At 35.4% G+C, this 18,329-nt stretch overlaps 1 protein-coding gene across 4 annotated transcripts in view; it reads left to right on the top strand.

Moving 5' to 3' along the window:
• The window catches only part of med25 (mediator complex subunit 25), a 31,734-nt gene that overhangs the window by 11,293 nt on the left and 2,112 nt on the right, over nucleotides 1-18,329 (top strand). For 2 of the 4 annotated variants that reach the window (XM_056453596.1, XM_056453595.1), the window contains exons 12-18: nucleotides 4,719-4,804; nucleotides 4,907-4,964; nucleotides 7,458-7,565; nucleotides 9,630-9,803; nucleotides 12,457-12,546; nucleotides 12,717-12,788; nucleotides 16,214-16,372. In XM_056453596.1, coding sequence (XP_056309571.1) covers nucleotides 4,719-4,804; nucleotides 4,907-4,964; nucleotides 7,458-7,565; nucleotides 9,630-9,803; nucleotides 12,457-12,546; nucleotides 12,717-12,788; nucleotides 16,214-16,372 — 747 coding nt within the window. The remainder of the gene's footprint in view (nucleotides 1-4,718; nucleotides 4,805-4,906; nucleotides 4,965-7,457; nucleotides 7,566-9,629; nucleotides 9,804-12,456; nucleotides 12,547-12,716; nucleotides 12,789-16,213; nucleotides 16,373-18,329) is intronic. The other 2 variants (XM_056453598.1, XM_056453599.1) reach the window with 2 other exon arrangements.

Raw genomic sequence — 18,329 nt, 5'->3', positions numbered from 1 at the left:
ATAATTGGGGATAGGGTATATGCCGAGCTAGTGTTGTTCCCATACTGATAAACTTCCGGTGATCTGTTGTTGTGAGTTTTTTCCATTTTTATACGATTCCTTTTACAGCATCGATGTTGGAATGTCATTACAATACAATCAGTTAAATAGACTTTGGCATTCATTTAGTTGCTCAAGCGTAAAACGAGAGAAAAGGCCGTTTACTCGCACGCTCCTGTCAAAATCGGCAGGCTAGAGCAGAAGCTGCATTGAATATACTGGGGTAAAATAAATGCTCATATTATAAAGACATGGCGGGGAAAATGTAATTTAATGCAGTGCTTCTTGTACAATCTGAGACCCACTTTATATCGGAAGCGCTTAACCCAGGTTACTGGCAAATTAAAAGTCCTATTAGCATGCTTCGGCATATACCCTATTGCTTAGAATGAAGAAATTATATTCAAACTCTTATTATGCCATCAAGTATAGTGCCTCTGATTAATCGCAATCGAACTTTTCTACTGTTTTGTTAGTTGCATCTAAAAGCAGAATCAATGCTCCATAGATAATTTTCACTGTTAAAATGTATTAGCCAAGGAAAGGATACAGGCACATTTATTTACAAGGCATTAGATATACCATGGAACACAGTGAAGAAAATATGGTACAACAGTGACTTTACCAAGAAATGGACGTTTCTCCAAAACAGCTGAAAAGAAGAAAGGAAAACTGGTCAGGGAAGTTGTTGAGGCCAAAAGCAACATTAAGTGAGCTGCATGAATATCTGAAAAGTTCTGGCTGGTTAGTACATATGACAGCAGTCTCCTGTATTCTTCATATGTTTAGGCTATGGGGTAAGGTGGCAAGACGCTAAGAAGCTAAATTTTGCAAAAACACTTGAAGCATTTGAAGTCTGTAGGATGTAGGATAAAAGAGTCTATGGTATGATTTTTTTTTTTCCATTCCTAAAGGTATGTTGGACACAAAAAGAACAGCATAGCCACACTGAAGCTTGTTGGTGGCAACCTCATGCCTTGGGAATGTTTTTCTTCAGCTGGAACTGGGGTCTTCAACAAGTTTGAGGGAATTAAGAATGATTCAAATGCCAGTCAATACTTGCACAAATTCTTCAGGCTTTTGCACAAAACTTAAGCGGAACTTGATTTGTCAGCATGACTACGATCCATAGAATGAATTAGGCATGATATTGGAAAAATTTGGCGCTGATATTTTTTTTTTTCCTGCGATTTATATTGCGATATAAATACAATTTCACTACATGACTTAAATCCCAGCTTAACATTGCATATCTGGCAGTGTGACACACGCACACATCGTGATATCGATGCTCAAACGATACATTGTGCAACCCTAGAATGAATCCAAATTATATACAGTATATTTACACATTTAAATATAGTATACATTTTATATCCATTGTAAATCATCTAAGGTCCTGACAAAATCTATTTGCCATTAATGCAATAACGCGATATGTAACTTTCATGTGAAGTTACTTTCAAAAGATGATTGATTCTACCATGAGCATTAGTGTTTCTATCCAAACACTATTTATTGTATATCTTTGATGGCTTTTCTCTGTGGGTCAAACGCAGAGGTGAATGTTTACTAGACATGTAAATCATAAGTAATTTAAGAATAAGATTGCATTCATGTTTGAAACAAAATTGTGACCTTTTGTCTGATTAATCATGCTACTCTGCAAAATGTTCAAGCGAAAATTACAACAGAGTACTTTAATAGTATGAAAAAATACAGAAATAACATTAAAACTGTGTTAAGAGTATGAGAATTTGTCCGTTTTGTGTCAGTAGTGTCACACACACTACCTGCTTGTGCCAGAGATCTGTTTTTTTGTTTAGTACTGAAAAATGAGACCTAATTGGATTCTCAATTAATCTGTCTGAAAGACCTTTTAACCCGCAACCCAGATTAAATCTTGTTTTTGTGTGTAGACATTAGATTAATTTGCTACCCGAGACCGAATCTGCTAAAGCTATCTAATCGTCCTTCATTGATGTATTGTTAGGTGACCCGAGGGTATTTTGCCATTTGCACAGACTGTAATGGGATCAATGACGTTTCTTGATTTCTGTTTGATTTATGGGTGACGTCCTGTCTTTAAATTTAATGAAACTCTATTGACCATTCCGGCAATGGCCACGAGATCATCTCATGGGGGCGTCTCAGCGGTGAATGTTCTCAAACACACTATTGCGCCATTGAAGTGTTTGGCTTTGACAATGGGTCAACACAAATGATCAGGAAACAAAAGCACAGGCGCTTATGCTTTGGTCATTATGACAATCTGGTCAATAACATGCCAGCTCATCAAGCACGGAGGAACGCTTCAATGCCGAGGCCTGTCGCCGAGTCACCATCTGGATGATGAGTTCACACAGCTCACCGCACACTATTCGCAAACACAAACACTGCCAGGCTGAACTGTGTAAATTAAATCAATAGTAATTCTGCGCCACAACTCTTTCAGTCTGCAGATGAGCCCTGTGTTTTCTCTACACTGTCCGTTTGAAGTGATACTGTAAAGTGCTTTGTAGAATTGATGTGCAAAAACCATGATAATTTTGGCTTCTACAAGGGTTTTTAGAAGGCGTCTGGATGAAAAATACAGATTATAGAGTTCTATCAAAAACAAAAGGTTTTCTACTTGAATGTATTTTAAATTGTCATTTTAATCCCTGAGCATCACGGTGGTGCAGTGGGTATCATGATCATCTCACAGCAAAAAGGTCGCTGGTTCGAGCCCCGGCTGGGTCAGTTGGCATTTCTGTGTGGAGTTTGCATGTTTTCCCCATGTTCGCGTGGGTTTTCTCCGGGTGCATGTGGTATAGGTGAATTGAATAAGATAAATTGGCCATAGTGTATGTGTGTGAATGAGTGTGTATGGGTGTTTACCAGTGATGGGTTGCAGATGGATGGGCATCTGACGTGTAAAAACATGTGCTGGATAAGTTGGTGGTTCATTCCGCTGTGGTGACCCCAGATTAATAAAGAGAATAAGCCGAAAAGAAAATAAATGAATGAAAAATTGGGCGTAGTATGTGTGTGTGAATGCAAGTGTATGGGTGTTTCCCAGTGTTGGGTTGTGGTTGGAAGGGCATCCACTGCGTAAAACAAATGCTGATAAATTGGCAATTCATTCCGCTGTGGTGACCCCTGATTAATAAATGGACGAAGCCAATTAGAAATTGAATGAATGAATTTTAATTCCTGATTCAAGGTTAAATTTCCAGTTTTATTATTCCAGTTTTCACTGTCAAATGATCCTTCAGGAAATCCTCAACCACGGTCCTGGAGGATCACCAACACTGCATGTTTTGGATGTCCCCTTTGTCTGTTACACCCATTATACATCTTTCAGTCTCTGCTAGTGAGCTGATGATCTGAATCCGGTGTTTCGTTTAGGAGACATCTCATTTTAAAGGCTGCATCCTCCGAAGGATGCATTCGAAGGGCGCTGTGACATCACGGCGCAACAAAGGTTGTTTCATTTTAAAAAGTTTGAAGGGTCCTTCAAATGCAGCCTTAAAATGTGTCCTTCGTTTCCCAGGTAATGAAGGATACAATTCTTTGGAGGATGCAGCCTCTGAAATGAGACATAGCTCTGGAAAATGTGCAGAGCCGGTGGTCCTCCAGGAAGATGGTTGACAAACACTGCTCTAATATCATATGCTCTATTATGATCACCATTTGTGTGTATGTGTGTATATATATATATATATATATAATTTAATTATGAGATTTAAATCCTGCATTTTAGTGACACTTTAAACACTATTTTTTGCTGAATTAGCTTGTCGGAGGGTCATCCTAACCACACTTTTTGATGCACCAAATATATTTCCTAAAGATTTAGAATGAAGAAACATGAATACAATACTTATTTTAAGATACAAATTTATTGAAAATATAGGAATCTGTTAAAGCCTTCAATTAAAACTAGCCTATTGTTATTTATTAGGCAATAACAAACTGGCCAGCACATTCAACTCTCCTCACTAAAGCATTTTTCGATCCCCCCTGGCTACGGGCCTGGTAGTGTATCACATTCCCAAAATTATTCTCAGCATTGAAAATAATTAGAAACTAGAATTAGACATTTCTTGAGCACCAAATCAACATGTTCAAATTAGTTCTGAAAGCTTGTTTGACACAGAGGACTTGAATTTTTGATTTCAACTGTTGCAATAGAAACAAAACCTTTACAAGTTATGATTTTGTAATATTAGTGTTTTTAAATATATGTAGCCTTGGTGAACACAAGAGATTTTTATGTCAAAAAAATTATAATTATTTAGTCAACAAGTCTGTCGAAATGAAGCCCTGAAAATTTGTTTCATCAGACATGTTCCCCTGCTGGGAAGTATGAATATGCTTCAAAACAGCAGGGGTCCTGAGATCATTTTTAAAAATTACAAATAGAGAAGGTGGTGGTCTTTTTACCTCATTGATTGCACCATTTTTGATTGACATAATAATGTTGCCACTGTTTGTTTGTCAGTGTCATCTTTCTTGTTCTGGAAGTTGCTCACACAGGTTGTATATTTCAGCGAGACCTCTTGCCTGAAGCCGCACCATTCATCTCTGCCAGCCGGCTCTTTTTACTGTGTATGTTAACCTCTTCATCTTATTCTGCCTCTCCTTTTTTCCCCTCACCCTGTCACCTCTCCCTCTGTCTCCATCAATCACCGCAGAAGCCCAAGGCCTCCTCCATGGACTCCAACACAAAACTTACACGCTCCCTGCCCTGCCAGGTCCAAGTCAGCCAAGGAGAGAATCTGTGAGTGACTCCCATTTGACCCAGATTTGCATAATGTGCAGTCAAAGCTGAGAATGCACAGAGAGGATCAAGCCAAGTGTTTTACCCACTCTTTTGTTTCAGAAACACAGACCAGTGGCCACAGAAGCTGATCATGCAGCTCATCCCTCAACAGCTCCTGGTAAATATCAATCGTCATTCCAGACTTTTTCCTTCACTGATATTTTACTTGTCCTTTACATCCTCTTCCAACTTTTCCTCCCTCCATCATATTCTTGTTTCTTCATTGTCCTCTCTATCTTTATGTTTTTAAGCTTATTGTCCACCTTGTATTCTCATTTCAAGTTGTCTTCTTAGGGACCGATAACACAGCAAACACTTTTTGCATTGAGAGGCGCTTTTTTTAAATGATTTACTAACGGCTGTGAGTGTTTTGTGCGCTGCTTATGCTCCCTGTACGCCTCATGTTTTAACTGCCTGCTGCGCCTTGCGGGTTTTTTTCGGTGCGCAGTGGAAACTGAGTGGAAAAAGCGTGTTACATCAGTTGCGTCTTTTTAATTCTCCAATCAAATAAAAGCAGAGGCGGGGTTTCTTCAGAATCACCAAGAGGCGACACTCTGTTGCTATTTTTGAAACAGCCACTAGATGCCGTAGTGTCACACGGCAGCCATTTTGGAATGAAAATTCCAATAGAACAACAGCACGGATATCTAACGTTAGAAAGAATGAATGAAAATATTGAGTTAAATATGAGTTAAAATATTTTATGTTCATACACCCCCATTGAAAAGCAACATTTTAAACAAAAATCTCAATGAAAAGAAAACAATTTCCAAACTAAGTTTACTATAATATCTCTTTAACTTATGACATGAAAAGCGCAGCGCACTTCTTTTTTTCTTGTCAACAAAAAAGGCAGTGTGGTGTGCCTCACGATTATTAGAACGGAAAAGCGTGTTTGGTGTGATCGGCCCCTTATTCTTCACCCTCCTCCTTTTACTTCATCTGATTCTTTTTCTATGTCTTCTTATCCTCCTTCATCTGTCTTCTCTTATTTCCTTTAGTCTATTCATTTTCCTCCTTTGCTTTCTTCTTCTTGTATTTTTCTTCTGTTCTTCTTTCTTCTGTTTTCTTTCTTTCTCTACCCGGTCATCCCATCTTCTTTTTGATTATCAACTCCTCCTTTGTCCTCCTGTTTATTTCTTCTCCTTTAAAAATTAATCCGCTCCTTTTTTCATTTCTTAATCATTTGTTTTTTAACCTTTCCCTCATCTTCCTCCACCTCCAAAACTTTTCTTTCTTTCTTTCTTTCTTTCTTTCTTTCTTTCTTTCTTTCTTTCTTTCTGTGCTTTTTTTTCTGTGTTTCTTTCTTTCTTTCTTTCTTTCTTTCAAATGATAGATGCGACACAAAACGGAGGGGAAAACTGTCTATTTACAGAGTACATTTATCCTTCTTTAAGACTTTTTTTTTTTATAAATGTCCCCTTCCAAAACGTTCAGGTGATTTACAGTGGAAAATATTGCATTGTGTGTTAGCAAGTTTGTCTTAAAACTTAATCCAAATATTTCACCTTCTTGTTATTTCAGCAATTATCATGTAACTGTTTTTCATGTTTTTGTGGAATGTTCAAGGTTGGTGCTACTTTTCACAATGCTTGAAAGGATTATCGGAGGGTTGGGCTTTAGGTTTAATAAAACAACTTTTATTTACGGCATTAAATATTCCAAGGAAAATAAGGAACGATGTACCTTTTTTAATTTTATGGTTACTCAAGCAATATTAGCCATTTGGAAAACCTGTTGATTTGCTCTGGAAGAACGGATTGTAAATGTTGTCAATTTGTTCACAGCACTAGTTGAATCAAGAATATAATTTTTTTTAAATGACAGAAAACATTGATGGTTTTCTGTGTTCTTTTGTATCCTTGGAAAATATCTTATTATTTGATTGGTGATTAAACTTGACCGTTTGCTACTTTATTGTAATGTTGTAATTGTGTAATGTAATGGTTAATTAAAGATTTTCTAAACCTCTTTCTTTTTTTTTTTTTCCTCCCATACTTTTATTCTACTCGATAATCATCATCTCCTCTTCCTCAATCAAAATGTCATCTTTTTATTTCAGCCTTTTCTTCCTCCCTTTGCTCTGATTTCTTTTTCTCTTTTTTACCTAATGATCATCTCTCCACTTTCCAACATGGTTCTTGCTCTCTTGTGTTTTCTCCTCCTCCTCAATCTTTTCCTCCTCCTCTTTCTGCTCATGGTATCATCAGCTCCCCCTCATGATTAATTATCGTCTCCTATCCTCTATGTCTTGATCATCCACTTCTTTCTCATTTGCTCCTCCTTTTTCTTCTTGTTCTCTTTCCTCCATCATCCTCTCCTACTCTTCCCTGATCTTATTCTCCTAGTTTATTAAATGTTCTACTCAAAATATTCTAAACACAGTGTGAAATTCAATATGTTCATTTATAGAACATATTCTTTGTACAATTTAAAACCTTTAATTATTCTTCATACTATAAAGAAGGTGAATTTCCTTCTGAAGTCTCCCACGTATTTTAAACTCTCATTCTTGCTTTTTTCTTCTTGTGGTCATTCTGATTTGTGGTCTGTTAAACATCTGCTCTCATGTTTTATTAATGAAACTTCTCTCTGTCTTGTCTCTCTATAGACCACTCTGGGCCCTCTGTTCAGGAACTCTCGTATGGTGCAGTTTCTGTTCACTAACAAAGATATGGAGTCTTTAAAAGGACTGTATCGTATTATGACCAGTGGATTTGTAAGTACACCAACAGCATCATATTAATTCCTTACATGAGTCAGTCCAAAAATTAAATATCATGCTTGAAATTGCTCATCTAGGTCAAAAATATATTAATATTTTCTTTACCTTTATGGAAATTCCCTGCTTTTATTACAGTAATGTAATAAATTACCGGTATAATGCTTTGTTATTAATGTATATTCAGCCTTTACAGACCGCTTGATATATTGGTGATGTATGAAATGCTGTTTCCGGATCCAAGCCGCTACTCATTTAAATTGAGAAAATATTCGTTTATGAACATGTGCATGTATGTATGTATGTATGTATGTATGTGTATATATATATATATATATATATATATATATATATATATATATATATATATATATATATATATATATATACACATGTACATATACTATATTATATATTATATTATATTTTCTCACGTGACTGCTGTTTTAAATTATGGGTTGCACTTCCAGTTTAAGGAACTTCCATTCAAAATTACTTAAACGAATTACTTTACACAAGAAGGTTGTGCTAAAAATAATCATTAGTGAGAGGTACGTTTGGATTTGTGCTTTATATTTATACATTATAAATGAGTTTACTGTTGATATTTTAACATGACATTAGTATCACAAGCTGATCTGTGGCCAACAGGGTTTCTGCGGGGTCCTAAAGTGTCTTAAATCTCTAAATCAAAATTTTAGGCCTTAAAAAGTCTTAAATTGACTGAAATATTGTATTGTAGGTCTTAAATCTTTTTTTAAACGGGTCTTAATTTTCCTATGTTCATGTATCGCTACCTGATCTGGCCAAAACCCATACAATCACCAACAATCCATCTCAATAAAACTTTCGACTGTTTATTAAAAAGGTCAATTTTTAACTCTATCATAATGGTTTAATTTTTTTTCTTACAATAACATTTGTTTAAAATGAACAGCCCTGACACCGGCCTGGACAGATTGTTGTGCATAGATTTAGTTTATTATAGTTTTTTTTTAACTTTTACAACATTTTTTATTTTAAAGAAAGTTTATGTTCGATTAAAAAGTGTATGGATACAAGTAGCGCTTGCTTGCTTTTACACAAAGAAAGCCAAGAAATATCAAAATATTTAATTTTATGATTAAATGTATTCAATTATAATATATATATTTTTAATAGGGCAAATAAAAATCTTTTCCGTCTGGGCCATTTGAAAGATTTCTTAGCATTTAGCCAGTTATGAGTCTAAAATTTTATTCATAATGGTCTTAAATTAAGTCTTAAATTTACATTAAACTGAAACCTACAGAAACCTCTGTTTTGTTCCTCCAGATTATTTTCTCTTTGTATTTTCTATGGTAATGTAGTATTCAACAAACATCCATAATATTGTTGCGGATTAAAAATTGAGTTATTCATCTTGGTTTACTGAAAGTAATATGTTAATTCTAATAAGTTGGCTTTTAATATTCTATGGATGAACTGTGAGGAGAATAATGACCCTGTAGCTGGTTTTTAAAACACTTCATTGATTTTTTTTTTTTTTTACAGTTTAATGGAAATTACTCTCATAATTCACACAGCATCATGGGATGTAGAAAAGAGGTGGATTGCAGGCTACTAAAGTGACTGTGTTTGTGTGTGTAATTATGCTCTTCAGCCTCTTGGGGGAGTTCTTCCTCTGCTTTCGAGTGTTAATGCAGCAAAATAAAAAGATTTTCACATTAACTACAGGAAAAAAATGTCTCATGAAAAAAAAATCCATCAGCACATCCAGCGTTTCCTCTGAAAATGAAAGGCTCTGAAATGAACCTTTACCCTGGAGCTAGATCCCTTGACGAAGACTAAGAGATCTGTCAGTAGTGAATCACCATTAACACTGATTAAATTCAGTTTTAGGTTCCATCTGTGTCTGGGAAAACGGCTGCTTAGTTCATTTTAATCCTGTCTTCAAATGTAATCGTGAAGGCCCAGGCAGCTCTCCAGTCACTCCAGTAGTTGTGTGTCTAGATGTGTGGATTGGCACATATTTTGATGTATATTCTCTGTCTGTCTGTCTGTCTGTGTGTGTGTGTGTAGGCTGGATGTGTGCACTTCCCCCACAGTGCTCCGTGTGAGGTGCGTGTGCTGATGCTGCTGTACTCATCTAGGAAGAGGATCTTCATGGGACTCATTCCTAATGACCAGAGCGGATTCGTCAACGGCATTCGGCAGGTCATCACTAACCATAAACAAGTGCAACAGCAACGCTCGGTGAGTCACAGGAATGCAAACAAACACTGTCATTGATGTAATGCAAACAAAGCTGCATAAAAATGTTGACGTTTTTTAAAACTAACATTAAAATCAATTTCTTGTTACTGGATTTTTTTTTGACTAAAGTAAAACAAAATGACATTATTACATTTATTTTATTATTATCTACATTCATACATATTTTCCAAGAAAATACCTCTTGCTTTTGCTTAGTATTTTAATGGCCTAAAAAAATGTAAGAGTATATACACCACGCACAAAAACAAAGACACAAAATACACTTCTTAAATGGCACAGTCTTTTTGTTCCCGTTAAATGTACAAAGAACATAGTTATTTTTAAACTAGTTATATTTATTTTTCCATTATGTGAGCAACTGACTCAGACTTTGCTTGATGGTGTGCAAATTTCAACACGCATCATCTAAAATTAACGCTTTGCTAAGTGTTATTTGTGAGTTAAAGGGGGCTTTGGCAGTTTTAAACAAAGCCCTGTCGGCCAGTAACTATCTTATGAACTGCAGCCTAATATAAGATCATTTTGCAAGATTCAGTTGTCCCTGGCGCATGTCTTGATCTGCATCATCATACCAGCTAAACAGCTTATGATTTCAATGAATAAAATGCACTGATCTACTATGGCAGTGTTGGAATTTTTTTAATTTCACTCCTAAAGGAATACTCTTTTCTAGAATCACAGTTTTAATAAAGACTTATGAAACGCTTACACTGGGTATTACATTAATATTTAAGTTGGTTATACGAGACAAAACAAGTACGAGTAAGAGCCAGTAAACTGTGCATCTTCAAATCTTTAAATATTTGATTGAAATGTGCATTTGACTTTAAAGGAATATTTCACAACAAAAAACATAAGAAATGTCATTATTTACTCACCCTTTCCTTGTTCCAAACCTTTATAATTTTCATTATTCTGATGAACACAGAAGAAGATATTTTGAAAAAAGCTGAAAACCTGTAACCATAGACTTCCATAGTATTTGTTCTTCCTACTATGGAAGTCAATGGTTTCAGGTTTTCAGCTTTCTTAAAAGGATGTTCTTTTGGGTTTGTAAGCACTTGAGGGTGAGTAAATGATGAGCACGTTTGAATTTTTTGGGTGAACTATCCCTTAAATTCTTGTAAGAAGCATTCTCTCAAAATTATATTACAAATTGTGCTGTACATAATCTTTATTACTACAATTACTAAAATCTTTATTACTGACAAAAAAGTACCTCATCGTTTAATAGTTCATCCATAAATGACAATTTCCTCACCAATTGCTCGCGTTCAGAAAGTTCTTAACTTTTATGAATTTAATTCTTCTGTTGAACAAAACAATTTATCCTGAAGATTTTAAAGAAAAAAATTTGACAATTAAAGCCATTAAAATCCATAGTAGGAACAATTTTTTTCTTCCAACATTCTTTTGTATAGCTTCCTTTGTGTTCAACAGAAAAAGAAAAAAGTAAAAGAGATGTGGAAAAAAGTGAAGGAAGTGTAAATTATGACAGAATTTGTGGGTGAACCGTCCTTTTAACCATAATGCTCTGTACAATTTTTCAACTTAAACTGATGCTTTTTACTTTTCTTTCATAACGTAAACTCTCCTTTTTTTTATAAGAAATTGGAAATCACTTATTATTTATCAATGAAAACAAAACCCTTTACCATACTGCTAGACTTCTTTATGCTGACTAATGCCAAGTTCAGACTGCATGATTTTAGCCCTGATTTTGACTTGCCGCCAGGTTTTGAGAAATCCTCGACAAATACCTGAACTCGCAGGCAAATCGGTGCTCGTTCACATGAGTAACAATCACCGTGTGAACTATCACAGAAAAACGATCTGAGAGAATCGCAGATAAGTTGCACACACCCGTGAGATATTTGGCTAAATATCTGGAGCTGTCGGCATTTTAAAATCATGCCGTGTGAAATGTGTTTTGATTCAGCGATCACCTGCAGCCAATGAGAGAGCAGCATCCACTAATGTGGGTATCTGCAGCCCAGCGGGGGGTTGGGGAGATGTTAAAAGCGGTCAGTCTATTTGGACCCAAGAAAGGAAGGAAAAACTAGTGTAAATTTGGCAGGAGCAATAACTCAACCGGGTCGAAAAAGAAAATTGAGAGAAATTGCTAATTCCCTTCAAAAGCCAGGTGAGCTAAATAAATACATTTTCTACCCCACTAAGGGCTTCTTTCTTATTATGTAGTTAATAACAACAGATATACTACGTGACCTCGCGTTGTTTCCATGTCACTTCTCGGGTTTGTTTAGTTTTGAGAGACGTAGTTTGTAGACTGAGACAAAGTTATTGCTGATTCTTCCTATTGTAAAGGCATGCAGTGTGAAATCCCATGTCGCAGATCCATCCTGCAGTGTAAACTCGACATAAAAGATCAGTCAGTATCCGATCACCATTAAAAGAAAATAACAATAAAAATAATGTTTATTAACAGGAATGCACTAAAAAGCAAAATCAATTATACAGACGCAGGCTTAAAAAATATGCATGCATGGGAACTCTAGCACAACATGTACAGTAACATAAATGTACATCTAAATACTCCGTCATGAACAGAACAGCCGAAAAGTGTGCCTATGCAACATTTCTTTAATTCCTTATTTCTCCCTTCCCTGGTCAGATGCAACCTGGACAGGTGCAGCCCAATCAGAACTTCCTCAACAGACCGCCAGGCCCTATTCCTGTTACACATGGCAATGTGCCACAGCAGGTAAAGCAGCAGTGTTCCCCCCCATCCCCTCTCCCCTGCCTGCTCTCTCTCTGGTCCTCTGGCCCTGTGCACTCACCCTATTTGTGTTTCTCCTGGGCTTGAGATGGAATGTGCATGCTGTTCTTAACCCTCCTGCTCTCCTCCTCTCTGTCCTTCTCTTGCTGCCTCAGTCTGTGGTGGTGGGCTTGCCCTCCGTCAGTCAGGTCACACTGATGGAGGACCAGCAGAGGCAAAACAACATGGTGAGAATCACAAATATAATAATACATGCATGCATGCACACAAACACACACACAGGTCCTGCAAGCGTAGGGTTTCACAACTTTAGTCTCTGACATTTTAGCACCAGCCTTGTGAACAGCACCATGTGTTAAAGGGGATTTTGCTAATTAAGTCTCTTATGGCCACTAAAGCTGTGTTTATTTGATTAGAAATACAATGAAACAATGTTATTATTTCATAAATTATTAATTTCATTTAAAATAACTCCTTTTTTATTTTGATAGACTGCAAAGAATGTAAACATTAACCACAACCAGTGTAGTTATTTTATTTTTTAAATATTTCCCAAACGATGATTAACAGAGCAAGGAGTTTTTACAGTATTTCCTATAATATTTTTCCTTCAGGAGAAAGTCTTATTTGTTTTATTTTGGCTAGAATAAAAGCAGTTTTTAATTTTTTTAAAACCATTTTAGGGTCAAAATTATTAGCCCTCTTAAGCAATTTTTTTTCTCGATGGTCTACAGAACAAACCATTGTTATACAATAACTTGCCTAATAACCCTAACCTGCCTAGTTAATTTAATTAACCTAGTTAAGCCTTTAAATTGCACTTTAAGCTGAATACTAGTGTATTGAAAAATGTCTAGTAAAATATGATGTGCTGTCATCATGGCAAGATCAGAGGTGGGTGGAGTATCCAAAATCTACACTCAAGTAAAAGTACAAGTACTTGCAGAAATTTTTACTCCGGTAAAAGTAACAATTATTAAAGTTACTCGAATAAGAGTAAAAAAGTATCTGATGAAAAAAATACTCAAGTAAATAGTTACTAGTTACTTTTCGTTATCTATCTATCTATCTATCTATCTATCTATCTATCTATCTATCTATCTATCTATCTATCTATCTATCTATCTATCTATCTATCTATCTATAAATATATAAATCTTTTTTTTTTTTAAGCTGCGATTTTTATTTATTTTTTAATTAAATTTTTTTATTTTAAAAAAAGTCGAGCGCGGGTAATTAATGTGATCCAACTAACATTACTTAAAAAGCTGTTTTACTATGGAGAAATTAAAAATGTAAACTCCTTCCTCTGCTCTGCTTTTCTCTCTAATGCGTGCGTTGCATTATCAAACTATTCTTGTTTACATCTAGGAGTAAAAACATAGACTGAACTTGAGGCTGCGGGTGACTCACTGCACAGACAGCGTGACTGTCCTTCTCAGAATCGCAAATGGCGACATGGCATGACCACAGTATAAACTCGCACGTCTTCCTTGACTTCAGCCATAATTGCAACATGGGCGCGCATGACTTCTCTAACCGAAAGCGGGAGACTCGTCTCTATAGCAACCTCTTGCAACACAACCTCTCGAATGTGGCCTCGCGATATTTGCAAACAAGTCGTATGAATCATATTTATTGTTAATATTTGACAGGAACAGAGGAACGCCGCCAAATTAGTAAAAAGTAAAAGTAATAATTTTTCTCTAATAATTTACTCGAGTAAATGTCCACATTTTTAAATGTACTTAATTACACAGGACCCAGCAATTTTACTCAAGTAAATGTAACGAAGCAAATGTAAATCGTTACTACCCACTTCTGGTAAAGATAAAATAATTAAGTTATTAGAAATTAGTTATTAAAACTATTATGCTTAGAAATGTGTTGAAATAATCTTCTTTAATATATATAGAAATAATCAAATTTAATTAAACATAAAATTGAGGAAAAAATATACAGAATAAAAATATATATAATAATAATAATTCTGACTGCAACTGTATACAGCGTAACTAGTGTGGTCAACCCCGCTTCCATATAAATTACTTTTATGGGGCAGTTCTTTTTAATGAATCCAAATTATGCAGCATGCAGTGTAGTGCATTTCATGAATGGATAACTTTTCAGTGAAACGTAAATATAAAACACAACCAGTTTAGTCCATATGATTCCCGAACAAATAACTATAAAAATAAATAATTCATTGTTTTGTGAACACAGACGTCTAAATAGTTTAATTGGATTCCCAAATGAATGAATCCCAAGTGATTCAGAAACATTCAGCATTACAAGTGTGTATATATTACATTTTACCTAAAGCTGTTGAGACTTGAGTTGGTTAAGAATTTGCCTTATCATGTTAATTAGTTAATATAGTTGAAATAAGGTTTTGTAGATAGTAAAATAGTGTTGTAAATAGGAATGGACCGGTATAAGATTCTGACGGTATGATAACCTTGAATAAAAATATGACGGTATCACGGTATTGTGATTATTGCTCCAAAATAAGTTCTTTTTAAATGTCTGGGTAAAACACAAGTTGTCCCCCTCATTGAACACATATTTTATTTTAAGAAACATTTTAAACATTTTTAAATATTTTGGACCAGTTGATCTAGAGGTTCCTTTTTAGCTGGATATTCTGTTGTCCTGAAAAACTAACTAAGATAGTTGGGAAAAACTTGTAAAAAAAAAATAAAAAATTAAAAAAAATAAAACGTTCACATGCCTTAGGAACTGTATTACAGAAAACTTTGATGGTTCTAAATCCTGGACTTTTCCAAACTGCGGTAAACCTTGAAACCAGTTATCGTCACATGCCTAGTTGTAAATTGTTCTTTTTAAATTATTATTATTATTATTATTCAATTTATGGTTAAAGGGATAGTTCACACAAAAATGAAATTTGCCTTACTCTTAACTCTCCGTCATGAGGTTTTAATCAATTATGAGTTTCTTTTCTTTGTTGACCAGAAGATATTTTGATGAATGTTGGACGCTGGTACCCATTGACTTCCATAGTAGGAAAAAAATACAATAAAAGTCAGTGGGTGCCATCAACCAGCATTCTTCAAAATAGCTTATTTTGTGTTCAACAGAAGAAATGTCTTGAACAATTGAAATGTGAGTAAATGATGAGATTTAATTTTGGGTGAACTAATTCTTTAAGGTGAAATACTGAATATAATTGATCTGAGTTGAATATGTTTGCTTTCACAAGACAAATAAAACATCTGGAATCTTCCTATATTCTCCCGAGCTTCCCATCTCTAGAATAAACTGCATGTGAATGTCTGTTGTACTCGCTACTAACTGTATCAAATCTCTGAAAATCTGTGTGAATATCAGTCTGGGGGCTGAGACTAGAAAGAGACTTTAAAATGGTTATGTAAAACTAAGTTACGGCCGTGTTTCATATGAGAAGCCTTGACTTGTATTGTAAGTGGACTTCTGGGAAAAAAGGCTAGAGAAGTGTGGAATATGTCCCCTTTAATACCTTTAACACAGTTACAGTGGCTCTCTATTCACGGCTCTCTCCTGTGAGACTCTCACACAGAGCTAGCACTTATGTAATAAAGTGTTTTACAACAGTGCCTTCTCATGTCCACTTACTTTCTTCCTTCATCACTGTGGTTTTGGTTTCCATTAGCTGAGAGCAGCCGCAACAGGCAATCAGCAAGCACCGGTCACCGGTGCTCCACCCAATCAGGTCCAAGGTCAAGCTCAGGCTCCTGGTGGAGGCATGCTCCGCCTTCCGAACCCAGGCGCAAATCCCCAGCTCCGCAGTCTGCTCCTCAGCCAGCAACCTGTAAGTGTGTGCGGCAGGGCTGTTAGTCGATATTAGGGCTGCACAATATATCGTTTCAGTTTTGGGGCCACAGAACAGATGTGGTTTGTAGAGTCACAAGTTTATCCATATTAGTGTATAATTTTATGATTTGCATTTGTTTCTAAAGTGAAAGTACATTTCAAGAGAGTTTGAACATTGGGGAAAAAAATGTTATGATGTTTGGAGATTATTTGTATTTATTTATTTATGTAATTTTTAGATATAATTCATAATTCTTACTTAAATTTTTGTTTCTAGTCCAAATATCTACTTTAAAAGCGAAAATAAGTTATTTTACTTGGCTCATTGGCAGATAATTTAACAAAACTCTTAATTTTGGCTTGTTTCTTCTAAAAGTGAAAAAAAATAAAAATATTTTTTATCTGATCCAAGGATTTTTTGATATTTGTACTAAAAATGAGACAAAGCAAAGTAAGAAAAGCGTTGTTTGCATTGTGAGTGCTCAATTTCTGTACCTGACTTTCTAGAAAATTGGCAAATACAGCTATTCAAACTACCTTGTGAAATATCATATCGCAATATTTATCAGACAAAAATGAAATATCGCAATATCAGATTTTTTCCAATATCGTGCAGCCCTAGTCTGTATTATCAGCTATTTTTTAATAAAGGATTAAGGATAAAATAATTAAAGGATAGGTCACCCACCCAAAAATGAAAATCATTTACCGACCATTCACTTGTCACAAACCTGTTTGAGTTTTTATTTTCTATTGAACAAAAAGAAGATATTTTGAAACATGCTGAAAACCTGTAACCATTGACTTCTATATTATTTTTCCTACTATGGAAGTCAGTGGTTACAGGTTTTCAGCTTTACTCAGAATATAATAATGAGTAAATGTTCATTTTTGGGTGATCTATTCCTTTTACATTAATGTTAAATAAGTTGTTAGCAGGTTGGTTGTTGAAAAGTGTCTTGAGATCATCTGATCTAAACCGAAGGCCTGCAATTATCTGGTTTGACCAGTGAGGCGCTGTAGCACAAGACTGCTGTAATTCAGCTCTCTCTGATGCAACAGTCGACTTGCTGCTTTGGAGATTATGGCTCAATTCCAAATGGCACAATTCAATGTGGTCCTGCGGACTCAAATGGCTGCATGCCACTTAAGTCCACAAGACTGTAGGGTGTCCAGTTCATCATGTTAGCTTTCAAAAGCGTACTCACAAGTACGCCACTGTGTGCACATCAGCAGACACCTCAAGAGCAGTGTTTTAATCCACATTTTGAAGTATAATAACAGTATCTATGGATGTAAAAGAACAACAGTAAACTGCAGAAGAAAAGATGATGGCTTTGACTTGTGGGAAAAGATGTATATCATCTGATGTGGTAAACATTAAACACATGTAACTAATGGGCTCTATGCACAGCTAGTGTTTGTCAGCCAATGGTAAACTTGAATGGTTAATGTGACTATTTTAAAGCTTATAAGTTTTCTTTTACAGCATCGATGTTGTAATGTAATTGAAATACAATCAGTTAAATAAGCTTAATCATTCATTTAGTTGTTCAAGCATAAAGCGAGATGAAAGACTGTGTAACCACTAGTGACATCAGTACCACCAGACTAGCACAGAAACTCTATTAAAAATACTGAGGTAAAATACATTTTCATATATTTTAAAGAGATGGGAGGGGAAAACTGAATTTAATGCAGTGCTTTTTGTCTGAAGACCTGATACCTACTTTTTATTCATATTTCAATCAGGCAGTGAAGATCACTTATTTTTATTGAAATCAGATCTTAAACATGGCGATTTTGTAATGGAAAGACAGTTCACTGCAAGCCGTCGAGCTAGCTGGCTGAAAATTAAAAGTCTGTGTGCATTTAGCCCATTGGCTGTTTCCACTGGTATCTGCACATAGCATTAGTTTTAGCAATTGTAAGCTGCATTGAACTGCAAGAAATAG

Source organism: Danio aesculapii, chromosome 3, assembly GCF_903798145.1.
Source record: "Danio aesculapii chromosome 3, fDanAes4.1, whole genome shotgun sequence".
Lineage (NCBI taxonomy): Eukaryota > Metazoa > Chordata > Actinopteri > Cypriniformes > Danionidae > Danio > Danio aesculapii.
This window is presented reverse-complemented; position numbering and strand designations above follow the sequence as displayed.